The 25,399-nt window shown below is 37.4% G+C and overlaps 1 protein-coding gene across 3 annotated transcripts in view; it reads left to right on the forward strand.

The window, feature by feature from the left end:
* LOC149821163 (E3 SUMO-protein ligase SIZ1-like) overlaps positions 1–24,089 on the forward strand; it is a 201,156-nt gene extending 177,067 nt beyond the window's left edge. Inside the window, exons 13-18 of one of the 3 annotated variants that reach the window (XM_089982042.1) lie at positions 8,287–8,391; positions 8,481–8,561; positions 8,652–9,888; positions 22,766–22,969; positions 23,075–23,204; positions 23,473–24,089. In XM_089982042.1, coding sequence (XP_089838168.1) covers positions 8,287–8,391; positions 8,481–8,561; positions 8,652–9,888; positions 22,766–22,899 — 1,557 coding nt within the window. In that variant the 3' untranslated portion in view covers positions 22,900–22,969; positions 23,075–23,204; positions 23,473–24,089. The other 2 variants (XM_089982043.1, XM_089982041.1) reach the window with 2 other exon arrangements.
* Positions 24,090–25,399: the final 1,310 nt, after the last annotated feature.

The raw sequence follows: 25,399 nt of genomic DNA on the forward strand, positions 1-25,399 counted from the left end.
CATTTTATGTATTAGTGTTACATTTTAAGTGTAGTGTATTTTTTTTTGGGGGGTTCGTATATTACATTAGACCCGACCCGACCCATGTACACTTAAGTGCATTTATACAAAGCATTAGGTCACTATTTCTGATATGTAGAAATCGTGACAGCCGCAGTTGCCCCCTTTTGGTTTTCTCTTCTCGTCTCTCTCTCTCTCCCTCTCTTTCTCTGTTTTCTCTCTTAATGCAGGTGCATATGAAATTCTATCAGGTTCTACCTAGGAGTGTATTAAAGCAGTGTAGGCTTGATACTTTGGTGAAAAAAGCTCATAAGACACAAATCTTTTGGGAACTTTAGACACTCTAGATGACCTTCTGGTTGGCATTTGTTTATGTTCTTTTGTATATTTTTTGAGAGCACATGGTTTTTTTAAATTACCTCGCCTAGAGTATTGAATACAATCTTGATGATCACTAAATGATTCTGTATTTGTCGTGTCATTTTGATCTTCTTGACTTTCATCGATATTACCTTCATCAATTTTTGGAACTAAGTCCAACAACAACAAATACTCATCTATTTCCTTAGAGTTCTTTAAAAAAAACTTTCTTTTTCCAAGAAGAATACATTCCTTGATATATATAACTTTTTAGTTTTAAGATCAAAACATCTATAGCTTTTTTGATGACTTGCATATCTTAAAAAGGTACAAGGTATAACACGAGGGGAGAGTTTGTCATTTTTGTCAGAAAAGACAACATTTGCACTAAAAAACCCTTAACCTAGAATAATTTGGAGTTTATTTAAAAAGTTTTCCAACAGGAGATATATTGTTTAATGAAGAAAGTGTCATTCTGTTCATAAGATAAACTACATTTAGAGTGGTTTCAGCCCAAAAAGTCTTTGGTACTTGATGTGTAATGAGTAATGTTCTTGTTGTTTCTATTATATGCTTATGTTTTTTTTCTGCTAAACCATTTTGTTGAGGAGTATATGGGCATGATCTTTGATGCATAATATCATATAGATTCAAATAATCTTTAAATTTGTTTGATAAAAACTCCCCCCCTGAATCAATTCGAAAAATTGAAATATCATTCTTAAATTGATTTCTGACTAGATTATGAAATATTTGAAAGTGTGAGAAAATTTCAGATTTATGTTTAAGAAAATAGATCCAAGTATGTCTTGTAAAGTCATCTACAAAAATTACATAATACATAAAACCACCTTCTGATATAATAGGTGTGGGTCCCCGTACATCCGAATGTATTAACTCAAGTAGTCATGAAGAGACAAAAGTTCTTTCTTGAAAAACTAATCTCTTCATCCTTTCTAAGAATACATTTTTCACATGTAAGAGTTTCAAAATTAAAAAAAAAATTATCTTTGGAAAAACTGGAACTTGGATACAGAAGGATGATCAACTCTCTTGTACTATGGATCCAAGTCTATTTTTTGAATATTACAACATAATGTATTCTTGAGTATTTTAAAAAAATCCATGTAGTATAAGCCTCCTTTTCTATGCCTTCCCCAATCAGCTTCTCTGACTGGTGATCCTGCACTCGACAATCACGAGAGGAGAAGAAAACATTACATCCATGGTCAGACAATTGAGAGACAGATAAAAGATTTAAGTTAAGTTTAAGAATATATCTAACTTGTGGAATACAAAACCTTTTTGAGTTTTGAAAAACATTTTTAAAATTTTCTATTCCTTTGATTTCAAGAGATGTTCCATCAGCGGTAAAAATATTTGACCCATTTGAGTTATGACATTCGGATAACATATAAGTGTTTGGTGTCATATGAAAAGAAGCACCTGAGTCAATAAGCCAAAGTGATTTACCAGGGTCGGAGATTCTGATGAAAGAGACGGCGGTTCCAGTGGAAGAAGATTCTCCTTTGAGTAGTGGTTGAAGTGGCTCCATTAATTGTGTTAAGGAAATGCTTCCAATGGATGGTTCACTTGATTCTTGAGGAGGTCTGACAGAGGTCACCTTCTTTTCATATGGTTTCTTCAATTTTGGACAATAGGTTGTCACATATCCTGGTTGTAACGACACCAACTCATACCCATGAAAAAGTGACAATTTTTTTTTTTAAAACAAGTGCGGAAACATTCCCAGAAACCCGGGGCCTTTACAGTTTAAACACAACTACCACCACATGGGATCTTATACCCATCTTTAAAACCAAATCAATTTTATTTATTAAAGTGTATAGAGTCTGAAACATAAACAAATGAAATATAAATAAAGCAGAAAAAAAAGTCACGTTGTCCAAAAGAATCTGTCAAGTAATCACGTGGTCTCCTCGTAGCCCTTCTTAGAAGCAAGTCGCCTCACTAGGCCTTTGAGGCTGCGAAAAACACAAAAGTAGGGGTATCGAAATTCAAAGAATTCTATGTATGAATCCATCTAATTAAACAAATAAGTAAAAATAACATAAATAAGATTCATACAATATTTTAGAAGGATTTAGTTATGACAAATTCATAACTCAATTAATTATTTAAGCAACAGAGAACAAGTGCTAAATAAGAAGAAATAATTATTATCAATAGAGAATATCAATTATGCATTAAAGACATATAATAATGCACTTGAAAGCACATATCATGCAATCACCCATATAACACAAATAAATATGCATGATCTAATGCATAACAATAATATGCATGATTTCAATGCATATGCATGCATAAATTATTATCTTTTATAAGAGTATTCTTTTTATATGCATGTCCTTATTAAATGCACGCAATTTAAGTTCATCTTTTTATTATTGTTGTCCGCGGATACTCTAAACAGGTAAAATTTTTCGAGGTCAAGTAGGATTTCCAAGGTAACTTAGCACATAAGTTGTATTTTATTACTGGGTTCCAACCTTAGCCCTCGACCGAAACATCCTTCGGAACATTAGACCTCCACATCTATTATCGGGATACCAGGGACCTCCACATCCAAAAATGCCACTTTCTTGGTATACCAAAATAATAGTTGTGTCTACACACCACCCCCAGGTAAAGTGGCGGATTCTCTATAAAACCGTGTCAAGGAGAAGAACATCAATATCGGGTTCAGGGGTAACAATAACGCACACGAAGTTTTAGTATCCTCGCCGATCCCCAAAACCGCAACTCTAAGAGTCTGATCCTAAAGACGGGATATCTCAGAACATATATTACACTGTTCTTTTTCTTTATCTTATTATTAATGCCCATTCATTAATTTGCAATTCAGTATGCAAAATTAGTAACTCAAGTTTGCATATCCAAATGCGGGGTTCGTCATGGGACCATAGTCCGTGGAAAATATAGAACAATGTAATATAGTGAAACAATATCAATGTGACTTTTGCGATGCACTGAAACAAGTAAAGAAGATGCAATCCAAGTTCAAGGCTCACACAACCCACAATGATCCATTATTCGACCATTGATGTATCATATGCAAAAATCATAACATGCCATATATGCAATGATGTCACATGCTTTCAAATACACATTCATATATGTCAATTTATTGACGTGCATGAAACAATAATATTCATATGTACGTGCATGAATTCACACAACCATGCCAAGTGCATGCTTTCGTTCAGTTCACATATTCATGTCAAATGGATGTGAACACTCATGCAATCATTTACATACAGAAAAAAGGCAAATACCATAACAAGTCTATTCTCGTGAGCAAGAATCTGAAAATATTCATACCAAACTGCATATATATATATATATATATATATATATATATATATTTTTTTTTTTTTCAGGTTCACATAGGCATATTACATGAGCACAACTAAGAGATTTGCATATATCCATCCAAATTTCACTAATGCATACCCGACCATACAAAACACATAGAAAGTCTGGAAAAATTTTCAGACAAAGCACAACATGCACAAAGATTCCCTTTTGTTTTTGAAACATAACTTTTTTTTTAAATCTGCCCAACCGAGGCTCGGCTGGGCTCAGCAAGCTCGGCAGGCCTGGCAGACCAAGCCCTAAAACCCCTATATATATATTTTAATGAACTCACAAACCATTGTATAGGGGTATGTGCTGAATCAGTAATTTCGTGGTTCACAAAAATAAGAAATCAGTACCAAACTGCCACTCAATGACATGGAATGATCGTCAATTTGCTGTACACAGTTCCAGATCATATTAGGGCAGATTAATACAACGTGAATGATACAACGTGAATGATACATATAGATATATTTTACACCAACAAAAATAGCAGTCATCTACACGGTTTTCAAATCATATTAGAACCAATTGGGTACATGGCATGAGTGGTTAATTAAATAATGAAATCACAATTCCAAAAAAAACAAAACTCCCAGACACTAATTAGACCTACAATGTCTCACCTTCTTTGAAACAGAATTTCCACAAGGCTAATAACATTAGCTTTCTATCTCAAGAAACATGCATAAGACAGGGTATTTAATGTTGATAGTCAGATTTATAACATTCCATACTCTTTGAAACAGATTTTTCAAGTATCAATTAACATTGTTGCCTGCCTCAAGCAACATGCATAAGGCAGAGCATTTACATTTTTAGGGCTCACAATGTCATCGATCACACCACGTCAAGGTGGATCGATGCACTCTTAATGGCATCCAACATAACCCCATATGTTGGTCTGTCATCTGTGACTATAGCACATGAACGTTTCATGACAATATAGAATCACTATGCACCGCATATAATATTTTTCTAAAACATATCAAATAGTGAGTCATAGTAAATGCTTGTTGCTTATGTATGTTTTTTTTAATCATACCCAATATACTCTATATATTTAGACCTATGTATGTATACAACAACAACAACAACAACAACAACAACAACAACTACGCCTTCATCCCAAAACAATTGGGGTCGGCGATATGAACCAAAAAAGAAAATCATTCTGGGTCTTCCACATGAATCCTTCTCCTCCAATCATTTCTATCCAATGCCATGTCCTCGGTGAAGCATTCATATCCTTTCCTATCACCTCCATCCATGTCTTCCTAGGCCTACCCCGACCTCTTTTAACTAATATATTTTCTCATTTCTCCATCCTTCTAACTGGAGCATCATTAGGCCTTCGCCGAATATGTCCAAACCACCGTAAACGATTCTCATCTTATTTTCAATGGGTGCAACACCTACCTTCTTATAACCAATACACAATTTTTTTTTTGAAAACACCTACAGGTTTGTCCGGAATTGGCAGGCCAGCCGAACCTAGTTCGGCTGAGCTGCCAGCCAGTCCAGCAGAACCATAAGGTCAGGGCCTGGCAGGCTAGGCCAGCCCATCCGAAAGACATATATTCTTTTATATATATATATATATGTGTGTGTGTGTGTGTGTGTGTGTGTGTTTTGACTGCGTGTTAGCCCTAGCCGACAGTCAGCTAGGACTGAACTGTCCCAATCCAGTCCAGCCGACTGAATCGGCTGGGACACACTGAATCGACTCTGTGTGTGTAATAAAAAAATAATAATTTTTTTTTCAATTGAATAGTGGTCCAGCACCAATCTGAACAACTGTCTGGGACTGGATAACAGACTGTTCAGGCTGGGACTGGACAGTTGCTCGTCCTGTCTTGGACCAAAAACTGCCAAAAATCCAAAATTTTCATATTAACTGAATATGCATAATTTTATTTCCATAGATCTGGTTTAGTTTTATGAACCACAGCCCCGTGTCCACCTATCCATATATACACACGTGTATAGAGGATAGATCTGTCCAGAACGGACAACATGGACATGGGCTCATTTGGTTAGATCTGTCCATCATCACGGTGGCTAGATCTGTCCAGATTTGCCCGCTAAAAGCATGAAACAAAACTGTCCAGACCTGTCCAAAGTATCCATACAAGGCAAAAACATATATATGCGTATATATACATGCTTCTATATATATATATATATATATATATATATATATATATATATATATATATATATATATTGGGAAAAACATAAAAACATGCAGAAAATCGTAGAAAAACAAATACCACATGATCTAAGCCTTCCTACATCGATTCCCATGGATTAAACCATGAAAAATCAAGATAAAATTCATGGTTCCCTATAAAAACATTGCCTAAAGCTTATTTAAGCTCTTTTTCTCATCCGAGACAAAAGAAAGACCCATACCTTAACCGTAGATCGAAAAAGAACTAGAAATCAATGGTGAAAACGCCGGATGATTGGAGAAGAACTATCTCCTTCTCCTCTTCTTCCGCCTTCTTCCCTCTTTTCCTCTCTTTCTCTCTTTCCTTCTCCTTTTTTCCTTCTCTTTCTCTCTCTCTCTCTCTTTTGAGGCTATTTATAGAGAAAAAAGGGGGTGACACCCCCTTTTATCCATCCAGCCCTTCTAGAGAGGGCTGGAGCTAATATCTAATTGGAACTCTCTCACTTTTCCAAAATTTTTGAAACTCTAAAGTTAAATTTTTCAAAATTTTCATTTTAAATAGACTTTCTAAAACCTTCTTAGTTCTTCACAAGTGTTTAAGGACTCTGCTAAGAGTCCTAAACAAATACCAAAATAAAATTTTGGAATTAAATAAAATTAATTATTTATTTATTGATTTAATATTAATTGATAAATAAATTTCCAGAAGCTATCAAAAGTTGCCATTATTAACTTGGGAGACTTCTTAACATTAATTCACTTCAATTTAAAGGTATTTAATGAACTTAAAGTTGAAAATTCGTTGGGCATGGATTTGGATTTGGATCCGGATTCAAGATCCAAATCCATCTCCAAAAATTCAAAATGAGTCTAGAGATGAATCAAATCTAGATTAATATGGGTCTTGGATAGACTCTCTCTCTCTCTCTCTCGTTTTCGGCCACCGGCGACCTCCTCCTCCATTGACATCCGACGATCAACGACCTCCTCCTCCATTGATGTTCGACGACCGGCAACCTCCTCCGCTATTCACATCGGACAACCGACGACCTCCTCCACCGACGTTCGGCGAATTCCGCCACCGACGATGTCTCTGTTCAGGTACGCTCTCTTTTCTTGATTCTCTCTCCTCTGTCATTTCTCGTCCCTCTGTTGCTGTTTGATTTGCTACCGAGTCTCAATCGAGCTCTATGCGTGTTTGGTTGGAAATGAATGGAAAGAAACCGATGGGTTTGATTGGGTTTCAGTCGGCACATTGGTGATGCTATCACTATGCGTTAGATACGTGAATTTTTAAGATGTCTTGGTGACATCGATCGATTCTTATCAGCGAAGCAGGATTTCTGCGTCGATCATTCACAGGGAGTCACTTTGCTCGCTGCAACGCTTGGTTAATAGCAAAGTCACAAATCTCGTTATTGGTATGTTCTCGACGGTGAATGAAAATATTGCAATAAATTGAAGAAATTTGTTTTTGTTTTTTTTGTTTTTTTTTTGGGGGGGGGGGTCTATGTACATTTAAAACTTGAAAATGTATGAGAAAACACAATAAAAACATTAAAATATAAAAATGTAGATTTCATGTTAATGATATTGCAACAAAAACCATGATATGTTCAAAATGTCTCGTTTTTTGTGGGGGGATTGTATTTGTTTCTGGAGATCTTGCACTAAAATAGCGTGGCTTAAAAAATCCCGAGATATTTTTGTGAGTATGGTTAATAGATATGAAGTGCATTGGGGGTTTGGGGGTTACTTGTTAATTGGGTGACCCCACACTATTGTGTGTACTCAGTTGAGCTAAGAGTGGGCTTGCTTAGGTGCACTGTTTTTTCCACTTTTCATTATCTTGTTGGGTCTGCAGTGTCACTTGCAATCTTGTTTTAATCAATTAACCAGGAGAAATGTCTAACTAGGGAATAATGTAGCCTAGGGAATTTGGATCATGTTGGTTGTGTTCATAATTTTCTTCTAAGTGGTCCCACGCTTCCCCGCTTCCTAAATTTTTGAAAGTGCCTCGCTTCCCCCTCTCGCTTCCTCGACTGGTAACTCTGGAATAAACACAAAACAAAGAAAAATAAAATTACAAAAATACCCTACTTACAATCTTATATATATATATATATATATATATATATATATAGAGAGAGAGAGAGAGAGAGAGAGATAAGAAACTCTTCCCTATTATTGAAAGATCTGCAGTGTCAATTATGAGGCTTGTTGACATTAAACTTGATACATCTAGTAATTACAGTTCATGCATCCTGGAAGCTTGTGACATGGCTAAATTTGTTGTGAGTTCTGAAGATTAATCTTTTACTAGATACTTGAGATGTAGAATTTCCTTGTTTATATGATATGCCTTGCAGATGAGTGGCTCTAGGATAAAAGTTGCTGGAAGGTTCAAGCCTTGTGTTCACATGGGTTGCTTTGATCTTGGAACTTTTGTAGAGCTAAATCAACGGTCAAGAAAGGTACATACTGCACATTGAAAGCTCTATTTTCTTTTATATTTGATCAGTTACTCATATGTGGATGACTGTTGCATTGTCTTTAAACGCAGTGGCAATGCCCCATATGTCTAATGAACTACTCGTTGGAAAACATCATCATTGATCCATATTTCAATCGCATAACTGCTGTGGTAGGCTTGTGCACGTGTGTGTGTTTGCACTTGCTTGCTTGCAGGTGTGTATGATTCTTCTAAGTATCAACCTGTCATCTGTTTGTATAGATGGCGAATTGTGGAGAGGATGTGACCGAGATTGAAGTGAAGCCAGATGGTTCTTGGCGTGTGAAGAATGAGGTGGATTCTAAAGATCTGTGTCACTGGCACCTGCCTGATGGTTCTCTATGTATACCTTCTAATGGAGAAGTGAAACATCATCATGACATGTTGAAGCAGGTAAAACAGGAGGGTGTTTCTGAAGGCCGCACTGGTTTGAAATTAGGAATTAGGAAAAACTGCAATGGGGTTTGGGAAGTAAGCAACTGTGCTTTATCTTCTGCAAATTATGTATCTGATGAGTTTGAAAATGTCAACCGAAAGATCATGCCTATGAGCAGCAGTGCCACTGGCAGCAATAGGGATGGCGAAGATGCAAGTGTTAATCAAGATGGTGGTGGTCATTTTGACATTGCTAATAATGGGAATGAGCTAGACTCTCTAACCCTCAATTTTGACCCAGCATTATTTTTTGGTATGGCTAATCGGGTACCCAATTCTGTACCAGTAGAGACAGATGTCATAGTCCTTAGTGATTCAGATGAAGATAATAGGGAGACTTTAAATGCCATACCATCTATAGTTAGCATCGAATCGCCTGAAAGAGTTTATGAAGCAGGTCAAGGTCAATGCAATGGTATTCCTTTTCCTGTTCCTGCTCCTGGTGTTACAGAAGCATTCCCTGATGACCAGGAACTTGGTGGAAGCAGCAGTCCACTTGGTCTTTTCCACAACAATGGTGATGATTTTGGTATGCCTCTTTGGGGGGCATTACCATCATGTCCTCAGAATGGTGGATTTCGTCTTTTTGGTACAGATACTGATATTGCAGATTCATTGGTTGATGTACAGCAGACTGTTGTGCGTCCTACAGCTATAAATGCTTATGAGTTGGCTTCGGAGGGTGTAGCAGATGGTTCACAAGTTGAAGGTCTTGGTTCCCAGATGGATCCTTCAGTTTTCCATTTGAACAATGGAATTGATAATGGTCTAGATGAGAATCCATTGTCCTTTGATTCTGATGACCCTTCTCTACAAATCTTTCTTCCTTCTAGACCTGTTGGGGCATCCATGCAAGCTGATTGCAGGGACCAGACAGCTGTGTCGAATGATGCTCAGACTGATGATTGGATTTCCCTCAGCCTTGGTGGTGGTACTAATCATGAACGGGAACAATTGACTGGTTTGCATTCAAGGGAGCAGCTCACTATGCAGGATAGCAGGATGGATGCATTAGCAAACACAGGTATCATTTACGGATTTAAAGCTTAGTCTTTGCTTATGGTTAGGATGCTGATTATCAGGCTTAGCTACCAGGAAGAAGCTACGACTGTGCAATTAATTGGTCCATGGCAATAGCCCAACTCTATAAAGAGCATAGTGTGTCAAGGTTTGTCTGTAGTGTCTCCTTTCTGGTCCCAAAATTAAGTAAAGCTGGTTATGTACTTCTGTTTTTTCATTTTATTAGCCTCTTATATAAAAGTTGGTCTTGGTTCAAGTATCATCCAATGCCATGAAATCTGGTGCGGAGTTTGCTTACCTCACAAGAAATTTAAAAATGGTGTCAAGATCTTTTTTGGTTATATGGCATCTTTTTGTTTTTTCCTTTCAGTGTATTTGTGTTTTAGGCTATATGTCACACGGACACTTCACTTAGCATGTGTATATCCCATATGGACACAATACGGCACTCAGACACTTCATGGACATGAGACGACACTTCATGGGCACGGTCAAACCAGTTTTGTCAGAAATATCGACCTGCAAGTGTTAAAGGTGAGGTAAAGAGAGAGGAGAGAGATAAGAGAATAGAGATAGAAGAGAGAAGTCGGCGGCAATAGGGTTTTCCCTCTTTTACTTATTATTTATAAGTGTTGTACAGGGTATGACATTACACAAGAAATAAAAATAAATTACAAACATGCCACCGCCCACGCATCCCAAGATGGATCCTTGGAATGTGGTGCGGGTCGGATCCATGATCCAAAACTAACAGCCTCCCTCAAGTTGAGTATGGTCTTTGATCATGCTCAACTTGTCTTTGAGTGCCCAAAACTGATGAGTGGATAATCCCTTGGTAAAGATGTCAGCAACTTGCATATCTGATCCAACATATGCAGGTTCGATTTCTTTTTCTTTCACCTTTTTCCTAGCAAAGTGTTGATCGATCTCGATATGCTTCGTGCGACAATGAAGGATGGGATTGAAGACAATATTAATAGCACTCTGATTATCGCAAAGAAGCATAGAGGACGAGATCGGTTCTTGTAATTCTTGCAGTAGATGTCTCACCCATGTAACATCGGTTGTTCCTGCTGCCATTGCACGATACTCTGCTTCAGTACTAGATCGCGCCACTGCCTTTTGCTTCTTGCTACTCCATGTTACAATATTATTGCCGATAAGAATGCAATACCCCGAAACTGATCTGCGCTCGTCAGGATCACCAGCCCAGTCCGCGTCTGTGTAGGTGAATAGTCGATGCCCTGACATATAATCTGTGTCCTTGGTGTACATCAAGCCATCTCCAATCGTACCCTTTAAATACTGAAGGATCCTTTTTACTCCTTCTATATGTACATCTGTAGGAGCATGCATAAACTGTGAAGCCTGATTGACATAGTATGCTATGTCAGGTCTAGTGAATGTTAAGTATTGTAACATCCCTACAACTTGACGATACAAAGTAGGATCATGATAAGTAGTGCCTTCTTTAGCACTTAGCTTATGATTTAGAAGGCAAGGTGTGCTAATTGGTTTACAATTCTCCATCCCTGTAGCAAGTAAAATATCAATGGTGTACTTATGTTGGCTCAATGTAATAGTCTCATGTCGACTATCAACTTCCACACCCAAAAAATATCGCAAGGGACCCAAGTCTTTCATCTTGAATTTAGCCATCAGCATAGACTTAATCCAAGATATGTGAACCTCATCATTCCCGGTAATAATGATGTCATCAACATATATAAGCACCCAAACAGTAGCTGAATCACTTTTGAATATGAACAATGAATGATCTAGAATACTTTTAGTGAACCCATAATGCTGGATATCCGTGGAAAAACTCTCAAACCAAGATCGAGAAGCTTGTTTCAAGCCATAAAGAGAGCGTCGAAGTTTACATACCCAATTGGATGAATCATGCATACTATAACCAGGTGGCTGCTCCTTGTAAACTTCTTCATTTAGTTCACCATGTAGAATTGACTGAGTGACCATCCATGTTGTAACGCCAATGCAATGATAATCCTGACGGTGCCCAATTTTACTACTGGGCTGAACGTTTCATCGTAGTCCTGCCCATATTGCTGTGTGAAGCCTCGTGCGACCAGACGAGCCTTATAGTGCTCAACACTGCCATCCAGTTTATGCTTGATCTTGTACACCCATTTGGATCCTACAACATTCTTGTTAGCTGGCTTTGGTACAATTTCCCATGTATTGCATTCATGTAATGCTTCCATTTCCTCATTCATCGCCTCTACCCAGGCACGGGAATGTACAGCCTCATGAAAAGAGGAAGGTTCTGTTTCTTTGGACACTCGGGTTAGAAATGTTTGAAAATCCAAAGAGAAATTGTTATAACTTACCCAGCGATCTATAGGATGTCTAATCCGAGTGGAACGTCGTAGAGGAGTCTCATCATTGACTGGATGAGCTCTACGAGAATAAACAAGACCAAAAAAATGTGAGGATGTTGTTGTAGGAGGAATGTCTTCCATATGCGGTTCCACATCGGAAGTGTAGGGTTCATTGTCTGTCAATAAAGATGAATCCTCATAAGGCAACGAGTCATATAAAAGTGAGTCACTGATCCAAGGATCATAACTGTCCTGTGTATCTGTGGAAGACGAACCCAGAGTGTCAAAATTTTCATCATCAAAAACAACATTTCTAGAGACCCGAATTTTGCCTGTATGAGGATCATAACACCTGTATCCCTTATAGTCATTTGCATACCCAAGAAACTTGCACTGTACAGCTCTGTCTTGAAACTTATTTCTCAATGAATGATCAATGTGAACATAACATACACAACCAAAAGGATGTAGTTCTTCATATGATGGATGACAGTTATAAAGAACAAAATACAGAGAATGATCTTCAAGGATGGTCATGGGCAACCTGTTGATAACATAAACAACTGTATGGAAAGCTTCGGTCCAAAGAGAGAAGGGAATACCCACAGTGTGCATCATGCTCAAGGCTGTCTCAACAATATGCCTGTGTTTTCTCTCAGCTACTCCATTTTGTTGAGGGGTATGAGGGCAAGAAATGTTACGTGTAATGCCATGCTTCTTCAAATATTCACTAAAATCATGGGATATGTATTCTCCCCCCCCCATCACACTGGAAATATACAACATTGGTATTGAATTGGTTTTGGACTAGTGCATGGAATTGTTTGAACAACTTGAAAACTTCATGTTTGTTTTTCATGAAGTAAATCCAACTAAATCGAGTGTAAGAATCAAGAAAGAGTACATAGTATCGAGATCCAGAAAGAGAGGCAATGGGCGCAGGACCCCAAACATCTGAGCATATAATCTCAAAAGGCTTTGTTGCTCTTTTATTGATACTATGAAAAGGAAGTACATGACTTTTGCATAAATGACAACTTGGACATTTTGACTCTAAACTGACTGCGGGTATTAGACCTTTAGCAGACAACTTGTCAAGAAAAACTTGACTACAATGACCCAAACGAAGATGCCATAAGTCTGGCTTATTAAGTTTCAAGACTCTAGATGAAGAATTATGATATGTGGATCGACTCAAAAATGTTGGAAAGGAAAGAGCTGAAGAAGCCACGGCTACGGAAGACGACGTCTTCAGAGGGACATGAGATTCTTCAAAGACGTACATGTTCCCGCACCGTTCACCTTTAGAGAGCGTCTTCTTGGTGTGAAGATCCTTAAGATAAACAGAAGGAGTAAATTCAACGAAAGAATTTGTTTCATCAACTAATTTAGACACAGATAGAATATTCTTTTGAATAGCAGATGTGAGTAAGACATTTGACAAGGGTAATTGAGATTTAGGCAAAGAAAGGGAGACATTTCCATTGTGAGAGATGGGGTGGTGAGATCCATCTCCTATGACTATAGTGTCATTTCCAGTGTAAGGAGTCAAGTGAGAAAATTTACCTGCATCAGAAGCAACATGTGTTGCTGCCCCTGAATCAATATACCATATACCTTCATCATTTTGGCGCAAGTTCATCTGATTGAAAGTAGTCATAAGGATATTTTGTACATCTTGTGGAAGAACTTGTCCCTGAGGAGTGCGTGCAAACGTCTGAGTTGCCCTCTGCCCTGGCCTCCCTGTTTTGTTCCGGTTCTGAGGATTGTACCAGCAATTTGCTTTAACATGTCCCCGCTTATTACATAGAAAACAAGTAGGAACACGTCCCCCTCGTGGTACACTGCCTGAGCCAAGGCCTCCTCCACCTGGTGTAGATAGTAATCCTCCTTTGTTTATAGTTGTTCCATTGGGACGAGGAGGAGTAAATGAAACTCCTGTTTGAATAGGCATATGTGCCATCATCACAGGATGAGTATCATCTGACGCGTGTTCCTGATTTAAACTGACCTCATATTGCAAAAGCTTAGATTGAAGATCATCAAAACATGGAAGAACTGAGACAACCTGGAGTGTTGTGCAAAACATGCGATATTCAGGTCCAAGGCTACCTAATACCTGTTGTACCATGTCCTTATCTGATACAGGACTTCCAATGACAGCTAACTGATCTGTAATAACCCTGACATCCCCCATGAACTTTGTAATAGATTTGTTTCCTTTTCGCATGGATTGGAATTGCCACTTGAGTTGCAAAGCCCAAGATTCGGAAACTTGAGAAAAGGAATGAGCTAGTCCATTCCACAACTCGGCAGCAGATTGATCATCAAAAATAGTTTGTAAAACACGATCAGAAAGTGTGGAAGTTATGTAAGCAACTAATGTCTGATCCCGTTGTACCCATATGTCATAAGCAGGATTGGTGGTTCGAAGTTGACTCATCTTCCCATCTTCACCTGTTATTTTTTGCATGATATGTGTAGGTGGAGCGGGTGATCGCCCATCTAGATGCCCATAAAGACCATGACTGCGAATAAAAGGCACAATCTGACGTTTCCAAAGTAAGTAGTTATCATGAGATAACTTGTGGGTCATGAGGTGAGTAAGAACTAGGTTCAACTTGGAATCTATGGATTATATGAAAAATGAGAAGCCAAATTGTTCTAACAGTGTATTGAAGAGAAAACAACAATTGTGTGCTGAAAATAATATCAGCACACACGTTACACAGAGAAAAAGAAACAACAATGTTGTTGTGTGCTGAAAATAATATCAGCACACACGTTACACAGAGAAAAGGAAACAACAATGTTGTTGTGTGCTGAAAATGATATCAGCACACACGTTACACGGAGAAAAGGAAACAACAATGCTGTGTGCTGAAAACAATATCAGCGCACACGTTACACAGATGAATAGTAACGTGCGAACCAGAAATAAAAGAAAGAATCAGAAATATTTTGGAGAGAAAAACAAAAACTCGGCAGACTAAAACAGGAGGTTAAGACGTGCGTACCAGAAATATTGAGAATGAGAAGAATAAAAAAGGGAAACTAGAATGACGTGAAATCAGATTAAGAAAATGAGAAATAAAGAAATCTGATTAAGGGAAACAAGACCGAAATAAAGCCTACGTCCTTTTGACGCACGTGCTGGTCCTTATAGGTCTTCTAGATGATTGATTTCCGCGCCTGTGCTCTGATACCATGTCAAAAATATCGACCTGCAAGTGTTAAAGGTGAGGTAAAGAGAGAGGAGAGAAAGAAGAGAAGAGAGGAGATAGAAGAGAGAAGTCGGCGGCAATAGGGTTTTCCTTCTTTTACTTATTATTTATAAGTGTTGTACAGGGTATGACATTACATAAGAAATAAAAATAAATTACAAACATGCCACCGCCCACGCATCCCAAGATGGATCCTTGGAATGTGGTGCGGGTCGGATCCATGATCCAAAACTAACAAGTTTCACCGTCAATATTGTGTCATTAACTTTATCTATTTTCTTTTATGATCTTCTTTACTTATTTCATATTCACTTGATTTCTTTTTCTTTTAAAATTTGTTAACAATTACATTACATTTCTATTTCAATTTACCTTCATTTTATTTGATGTTCCAAATATAGTGATTTCGAATTGTTGTTTTATACACACACATACATACATACATACATCTATGTGTGTGTACAACTGCATCCTTGTGTCCTAATTATTGAAAATTATTGAATCGTACCAAACGAATCTGCATAGTGTCCCGTTCCATCTGTTTCCATGTGACATAGGTTTTAGGTGTATGAGAGAGAGAGAGGCCGTTATTCTATAATTGTGATGAGCAAAGATAGTTGCTCTTTCTCTCATAGACCTATTTTCTTTTGTTTTTATTTTTTCCTTTAATATATTAGAAATTCTTTCAGGAAAATGGAGGTTCCCTTGACAAAGTTTGATTTTCCAAAATATACCATATGGAAACCTTCTTGAACTTTTAAGAAACCAAATTAGGACTGGTTATTAGACCAGTCCACAGAATAGTGTCCATGTGGCATTTGGAATCCATAAGTGTTTCATGCCCAAAGATTATGCATAGTCCATCACCAGGTTGTTAAAATGTAAACTGCAATATATATATATATATATATATATATATATATATATATATATATATATATATATATTATTTAATATTATTATATTTTCTTTTATTATTTTCTTTTTCTATTTTTTTATTTTCTTTTTTTAGCATCTAGTTCAATAGAAACTAGATATTTTGATCCAGTCAAGTTCCTGTTGGAACTTGACTGTGCAAGTAGCTGTTGGACTGTAGTCCAACAGCTATAATAAATGCTGTTGGACTATAGTCCAACAACTATAATAATAAATGATGTTGGACTTTAGTCCAACAGCTATATTAAGAGACGTTGGAATCCAACGTCTCTTTTTGGAGAGCTCAAAATGAGCTCTCCTCTCTCCCATTTTTTTGTATATATAGGGGTGAACCCCTTCAATGTAAATAACCATGCTTCTTAAGCATTTTGTTCATGAATAAAGTATTATTTATTTTTCAAGTGTTCTTCCCTTTATACCCTTTCAAGGGTCATGCTTGTAGTGTCTCCAATAGACACTTGTTTGTGAGTTATTTGTGCATTTGTTGAAGACCACCATTTTATTACATGGTATCAGAACTACGAAATCCTTAGATCTTGAAGTGCTTCCGCCTCGATTTCCGTGCCACATTTACAAAAGGTGTTTCATCACCTTGTTCTTGGCTCAAGAAGATTTGTTTGAAGAAAGGCGAACTTGTGCTACAAAAAAAAATTGGTTTTGTATCCTCTCTTATTCCTTTGTCTACTCTTTTTATTTTCTTTTTATTTTTCTCTCTCTCTCCTCCTATTTATTCCTCTCTTACCCTTGTAAAAGATGGATGACAATGATAAGATCACCATCATTCCTATGAAGCTAAATGATACTAACTATGTAATGTGGGCTTCGATTATGAAGCACCACATTTGGGGAAAAGGTTTATGGGGTATAGTGGATGGTTTCGATTTGGAACCTAAACTATCTCTTACCAAGAAAGAGGGTGATAAAGAGGTTCCTCTAACGGAAGAAGAGAAGAGTAAGGCGTTAGCCACTTATGAAAAGAAATGGAAAGAATGGAGGATAGGGCATGCAAAAATTATGTCATGGCTCATCAATAGCATAGACATTAAAAAATGCTCTAGTCTAGCTAAGTTTGAGCATGCCGATAAGGCTTGGGAATACCTCAAAAACATGTATTCCCTTAAAGATATTGCACATGTATGCAATTTATAAGATAAAGTTCGGACAATGACTCAAAAAGATAAAACTATTCGAGAATATTATAATGAGTTGTCCGAACTTTGGGAAGAGTTGTCTCTTCTTGAGCCCAAATGGCATTGTGCCGAAGACATCGAGCTTCGCCAAAAACAACTCGATATGGAACATTTCTATCAATTTGTGAATGGTCTAAGGCCGGAGTTTGAATCCACCAAATCGGCCCTTTTACATCGTGGAAAAATTCCTTCTATTGTTAATACTATAGAAGAGCTCACTATGGAGGAAAATAGACTTAGAAAAAGTACTCCAAAAGTTGATGATGACTCCGTTTTAGCTGTATCTAGACCGGGGAATCATACTCGTACTTACAAGCCGCCTCATTTTGGAAGGCAAAACGGCGACTTTGATAAAAGAAAAGTTATTTGTCATCATTGTCATGAACCGGGGCACTATAGGCCTCAATGTCCAAAGTTAAAAAGAAGAGAAGAAAAAAGAGTTGCATCTGTTGAATCTGAGTCAAAAGATCAAGATGCACCTGTGTCTATGGCTCAACTGATGAAAATCCTTCAACCTCTTCTCAAAGGGGTATCCTCCTCAACCGAAGCCTCAACTGGAGCGGCAGTTGCATCTTTCTTCGGTCCAGGTAACTTTCCTTTGCTTTTAGATTCTGGTGCTTCTTTTCATATGACCCCAAATGTCAATAGTCTATCCGAATGTCTTAAAAATAACTCAAGTGTCAAAGGTTTTTACAGCCGATGGCACATCTCTCGAAGTAAAAGGAATAGGATGTTTTGAAAATCTTCAAAAATCCAAAAGATTTTTTATCCCAGAAGTTAGATATATCCCTAAACTTAATTTGAATCTCTTATCTGTCTCGCAAATATCTGATTATGGATGTAATATCTCCTTCTCTTCTCTTGGTTGTTGGGTACAGGATCGCCAGTCAGGGAAGCTGATTGGGGAAGGCCATAGAGAAGGAGGACATTATTACATGGACTTTTTGGAATTACCCAAGAATGCATTTTGTTATAATATTCAGAAATTAGAATTGGATTTATGGCACAAAAGGCTTGGCCATCCTCATATGTCTAAAATTCAATATTTTCCAAGTTTGGAAAAAATTTGTAATTCTGAAAATTTTTCTTGTAAAGACTGCATTCTTGGCAAAATAAAAAGGTTACAATTTCTTAGTAGAACTTTTGTTTTCTCACGACCACTTGAGTTAATACATTCGGATGTTTGGGGCCCCGCACTAGTTATTTATCAAAGGTGGTTATACATATTATGTCATTTTTGTTGATGACTTTTCTAGACATACTTGGATTTATTTTCTTAAACATAAATCTGATGTCTTTGCTAACTTCCAAATATTTCATAAAATGGTTAAAAATAAGTTTCAAAATGATATTTCTGTTTTTCGCACTGATTCAGGGGGAGAATTTATGTCCAACGAATTCAAAGACTATCTCAATTTACATGGTATTACACATCAAAGATCATGTCCACACACTCCACAACAGAATGGCCTAGCCGAACGCAAACATCGGCACATTATGGAAACTACTAGGACATTGCTAATTGCAAATCAAGTTCCAAAAAGTTTTTGGGCTGAAGCGGTCCTAACTGCCACCTACCTCATTAATAGGATGCCATCTTCCTCATTAAAGAATACAACTCCAATAGAAAAGCTTGTTAATTTAACTCCAGATTATTCTAGATTAAGAGTCTTTGGATGCAAATGTTTTTTTTTCACCAACAGAAATGATAAACTCTCTCCTCGTGCAATCCCATGTGCCTTTTTAGGATATGCTGATAATCAAAAAGGCTACAGGTGTTTCGATTTTCAAAATGACAAATTATATGTGTCAAGAAATGTATCTTTTTTGGAAAAAGAAAGCTTCTTTGAATTTGAAAAATTCAAGGATGTCACTGAATACTCGTTTTTAATTGATCCAACTTCAAAATCCAATGAATGTGATGTTGGATGTGACCTTGACAATGATCAAAGTCCTATTGTTGTTGAAAATGATGATAATGAAGAGCAAATCCATAGGGATGTTAGTCTACAATATTCAAGACGTAGAGAGCAAAATCTTCCATGTGCATTACAAAAATACTCTGAAGTCTCACCTAGAAGAACGTCTAGAATCTCTAAACCTCCAGAAAAATTTGTGTCTTATGAATCTTTTTCACCCACGTATAAGGCCGCCATTACATTAATACATTCATATGTTGAACCATCATCCTATTCTCAAGCAAAAAATCATATAGAATGGATAGAAGCCATGAAAATAGAATTGGATGCACTAGAAAAGGCCAATACTTGGACGATACAAGATATTCCTCCGGGTAAGAAACTTATAGGTTGTAGGTGGGTATACAAAGTCAAAACCAAAAGTGATGGGACCCTGGAAAGATATAAGGCCCGTTTAGTAGCAAAAGGATATGCCCAAGAGTATGGCATCGATTATGAAGAAACATTTGCTCCTGTGGCCCGTATGACCACTGTTAGAACTTTAATAGCCTTGGCCTCCATTAGAACATGGCCTATCTTTCAATTAGATGTCAAAAATGCTTTCCTGAATGAGAATCTCGTTGAAGAAGTATACATGGAAGCCCCACCTGGTATTAGTAGCCCTAAGGGTAAAGCTCTTCGTCTAGAAAAAGCTCTTTATGGTCTTAAACAGGCTCCAAAAGCCTGGTATGACCGATTTAGTCATGTTATGCTTGATATTGGTTTTCAACCTTGTTTAACTGACACTGCTTTGTTTGTTAAGAAATCTGATGCAGGCATCATTATTCTTCTTCTCTATGTGGACGATATGATCATCACCGGAGGCGACAAACAGGGAGTTGCAAATATCAAATCTCTTCTTAAAACTCACTTTGAAATGACTGACTTAGGTTTATTAAGATATTTTTTAGGCATTGAAGTTGCTTATTCCCCTCGAGGGTATTTGATATCTCAATATAAATTTGCTCTTGATATCGTTTCCAGGTCTGGAATTACAGATGATAAGAAAGTAGCCACTCCAGAAGTTGTCAATGTTAAAATGAAAATTGATGATGGAGAACTTCTTGATGATCCTACTCCTTATAGACAACTTGTTGGAGCTCTTTCTTATCTTTCCATTACTAGGCCAGATATAACTCATGCGGTTCATACATTCAGTCAGTTTCAGCATGCTCCCACCTCCGTGCACATGGGAGCGATTTTGTGTATTATTAGATACTTAAAATCCTCTCTTTCACGAGGACTCTTCTTGTCTGCTTCATCTTCATTAAATTTAATTGCATATACTGATGCTGATTGGGGAGGTGATCCCAATAATAGACACTCAACTACTGGTTTTTGTGTGTTCCTAGGTGAAACCTTAATTTCGTGGAAGTGCAAGAAGCAGCAGAAAGTCTCTCTTTCCTCCACCGAAGCTGAATACAGAGCCATGACAACCACCACTATGGAGGTTGTTTGGCTCAGACGATTGCTAGCGGATATGGGAGCTAAAGCAACGCAAGCTTCAAAGATGTGCTGTGACAACAAAAGTGCGATCTACATTGCAAGCAACCGGACATTCCATGAGCGCACTAAACACATTGAGATGGACTGTCACTATGTCAGAGAGAAATACTTACATGGAACCATTGATCTGCCATATGTTACATCAGAATATCAGTTAGCAGACTTCTTCACCAAGCCTCTCGCTGCTCCCAGATTTCACTTTCTCTTAGACAAACTTTCGCTCATTGTACCGTAAGTTTGAAGGGGAGTGTTAAAATGTAAACTGCAATATATATATATATATATATATATATATATATATATATATATATATATATATATATATATATATTAATATTATTATATTTTCTTTTATTATTTTCTTTTTCTATTTTTTTATTTTCTTTTTTTAGCATCTAGTTCAATAGAAACTAGATATTTTGATCCAGTCAAGTTCCTGTTGGAACTTGACTGTGCAAGTAGCTGTTGGACTGTAGTCCAACAGCTATAATAATAAATGCTGTTGGACTGTAGTCCAACAACTATATTAAGAGACGTTGGAATCCAACGTCTCTTTTTGGAGAGCTCAAAATGAGCTCTCCTCTCTCCCATTTTTTTGTATATATAGGGGTGAACCCCTTCAATGTAAATAACCATGCTTAAGCATTTTGTTCATGAATAAAGTATTATTTATTTTTCAAGTGTTCTTCCCTTTATACCCTTTCAAGGGTCATGCTTGTAGTGTCTCCAATAGACACTTGTTTGTGAGTTATTTGTGCATTTGTTGAAGACCACCATTTTATTACACAGGTTTCCTTTGCATCTGTTTTTCTTTTTTATAAATCTGTCTAGATCCATTAGATATACACGGCAGTCCAACCTGGCTGAGAGAGAGAGAGAGAGAGAGAGAGAGAGAGAGATGTTATGGTCTAAACAATATCTTGGGCTGTACAGGAGCTAGCCCAGACTCCAGCCTAGGCTGTTTGAGCTCTGCTTGCTTTCATAGGTACCAGGCCCGAGCTCAGTTTGGTTAAGCTTGAGCCCATTTTATTAAAAAAAAAATTTAAACCTCTTGAGAAGAAGGGGCATCATGATTTGATATTGCCAAACATGCTTGTTTGTGTTAAAATATTCAGAGACCATATATAAGCATACTATTTGTACATATTGGACAAACTTAAGCTCAAGCTCAAGCTTGGCATGCTTAGCCAAATGAATATGAGGTTGAGCTCGAGCTTGGCTTGTTTGTAGTGAATCTTCTTGAGCCAAGCTCCTTGTGAGAAGGTTGTGTACCAATCCCCATTTTCATACCTTCTTCCTGCCTTGTTTCATGTTGCATGTGAATACTTGTCACGGGCTAAAAGCCCAATGTACCTCAACACCAGAACGGCCTTTCAAGCGCACAACGGAAATCAAGCTGATCGTCGCTCATCAAGCACGAGGGCGTAGTTGCACAAGCACGTGTGCACACAATCACATAAAGAGAGCAGGGAGGCAAAGAGAATAGAAGGCAAGACTGCAAGAACTTCTATTAGCAAAGTTAACGAGTCTAGAGGAACCCCTGGTGAATGTACATAATCCGCAACTTGAAAATACCTTTGCAAATGACATTGCAAGGAATGACCAGCCCTTGCACAGTTTCTACGAAAAAACACATTGCTGTAGTAGGTGTTGAATGTAACATGTGAGAATTAGGTGACTGAGTTTTGCTAGTATGTTTCTATTGATCAAGAGCTTTGGTTGCAGCTATATTTCTCAGCATGAATGAGGAGAAAGCAATCCAGGATGCTCAAAGGTCTGAGAGTCCTTTCTCACCACATCAGCAGCAGCGGTCTGTTCGACGAAGATTGTACCTTTCAATAGATACGGATTCTGAGTAGGCAATGAACGGTGTTTGCATAGAAGTTTGCTGTTTCAAATGAATGGTGCCAGCCCACCCAACTGTGCCATGTATTGTTGTTGATCACCTTTGCTACTTTCTTTTTCCTTCTTTTTCCTTTTAGTTTCTTTGAGTGGTACTGAGATTCAGATTTGGTTGGCATTCCATGTTGCCAGGTAGTTGGTCACGCTTGCTCTGGTTGTAGGATTGGCTTCCAGATGCTTACTGAAACCTGCTTCGCTGGAATTCATTGATCTAGTTTCTCTATTGGTGAGCTTAACTGATGGTCTTATCTGCTTCATTTTGGTAAGTTTAAAATATATCAGATTCTCTTTTTTATCCTTCCCTTTTCTTTCAACCAGGTCGAACAATTTCTAACAATCCATGTTGGGAAACTAGCCAGTGCTGCAGTTTGTATAGTAAAATCTCAAAAAAGAAAAAAAAAGCAAGATGTATAGGTGGCATTCTTGGCGTAAGCCAACAGGAGCTGTCTTATGTAAAATATCTGTGCAATCTGTACAACAGATGGAAAGATTAATACCAATTCTTATCATTCTTATCTGTGAGTTTGCAGCGCGATGCTCTGCTTTGCTATCAAGTTTTATGTACAATTGATGACCCTCACTAAGGCAAGACTTTGGTTACGTTCCAAGGGGATAAAACAAATAATTGCATTCCCATTGAATCTGCAACTACTTTATGCAGTGAACAGGTGATTCACTCATTCTGTGGCAGTGGTTAGGCGGCAGAAAGTAAGGCAAAACGGAATGTATTGTCTGTGACCGATAAATTCAATGGTCTCTCTCTCTCTACGGTGCTTTTAAATATATAGACATTGTGGATGTCTCTTCGTGTACATAGCCAATTGTTATGTTTTAAGTAATCGCAAAATTCAAAGGGCAGCATCTGCCCTTCGTTCATTCATTGTTTGCATGTTTTGCCAAAGTGACAAGACAGGTTGGTTTTGTACCTGAACCGCGTTGACCTTGATACCAGAAAAATCCTTTCATGTGCTTGAAAGTCCTAGTGACAAGACAAGGGCTTTTCATGCGCTTCATACCAGAAAAGTCCTTTTTCTGTGGTTGCCACTGTTTACCGGCTACTTGTTATTTATAGCAGGTTTACCGCAGTTACGCTAATTTCGATAGTAGTGAAAAATCAAGGTTGTTCCTTGGTACTGGATGTGTCGCACGGCTTTAACTTTTGAGATCCACAACGACTGGAATTCAAGATTGATTAGAGGTCGTTCTCATTCAATGTGTTTAGCTTGGAAATAACTTGAGTTTTGAAAAGAAGTCGGCAGTTAGTCGCAGCCATCAATCCAATCTTTTATTCAAAATTTCCTTTTAGGACTTTGTTTCATACCAGTCCTTGTCTTGCAGGCTAAAGGCAAATTGGTTGCTGCGTTTAGTTGTCCAACGTCCTCACCTTTTGAACTGTTAGGACTGGTGCATCATTCTGTTAGCAGCCACTAAATGACCAATGTCCAAAGACAAATCAAGGCTAACTAGTGACAAAATTATGTAGTTACTTCGATCCATATGAAAACTAAAACCCTTCAAATATGTGATCTCTCACTTTGTCCATCTTTCTCGGCCTACTTTTCTCACGGGCATCGTTTACGGTACCTGTAACCTCGATGTGTTATTTATATGGGATTTACTGATTCATTAAATCTTAGATCTAACAAGCACGTATGTCAGCCAACAAACACAACCGGTATAATCCAAGGTTCCCAAAACATGGAGACGCAAACCAGAAATGTCTTGGGATATAGAAACGTGAAACGAGAATCTTTTGGGCTACTGTTATATATAGAGGGATGGGGGATCATCCAATCAAAGGTTCAAATTCTACAACCGATGATAATTCATGGCCTTCTTGCTCTAACCATTGAGCTTTTCATTGATCGGACTTTACATATTGATTTTTTATCATTCATTTATACATGCTTAGATGCATTTTTAAAATTGCTAAAGATCAACGGCCCACAATACTTTGTATTGTAAAGTTTTAAATGCATAATGAGCTGTTTTTCACATTTGGAAAACTATGCCTATATGTCCTAAAGTCTTCGATTTAAGCATATTTCTTATTAAATAAATTATAAAGAACAAATATATGTGGTCCGATCGATGAGATGCTCAAACATTGGAGAAGGGTTTTTGCTGTCTGATCGTTATTGGACTTTTCTTTGGTTGGACGGTCTACCTTTATATATATATATATATATATATATATATATATATATATATATATATATATATATATATATAAAGAGAAAGAGAGAGTGTAATGAATAGTAACCCTCAACTGTCCTAGAGTCTTAAAAGAGAGTTTTGGGTGTTCGTTTAATCTTAACTTGTAGACTTATTCTCTATAGATTAGTACAAAACGTGGATTAGATTAGACAATTTTTTTAGTTTAAATATGTATTTAGAGCGAAGGAGGATTGATGGTTCACATAGCACCAAAACTTTGGTAAAATAAAAATCGAGGTC

Source organism: Nuphar pumila, chromosome 12, assembly GCF_984573655.1.
Source record: "Nuphar pumila chromosome 12, dmNupPumi1.hap1.1, whole genome shotgun sequence".
NCBI lineage: Eukaryota > Viridiplantae > Streptophyta > Magnoliopsida > Nymphaeales > Nymphaeaceae > Nuphar > Nuphar pumila.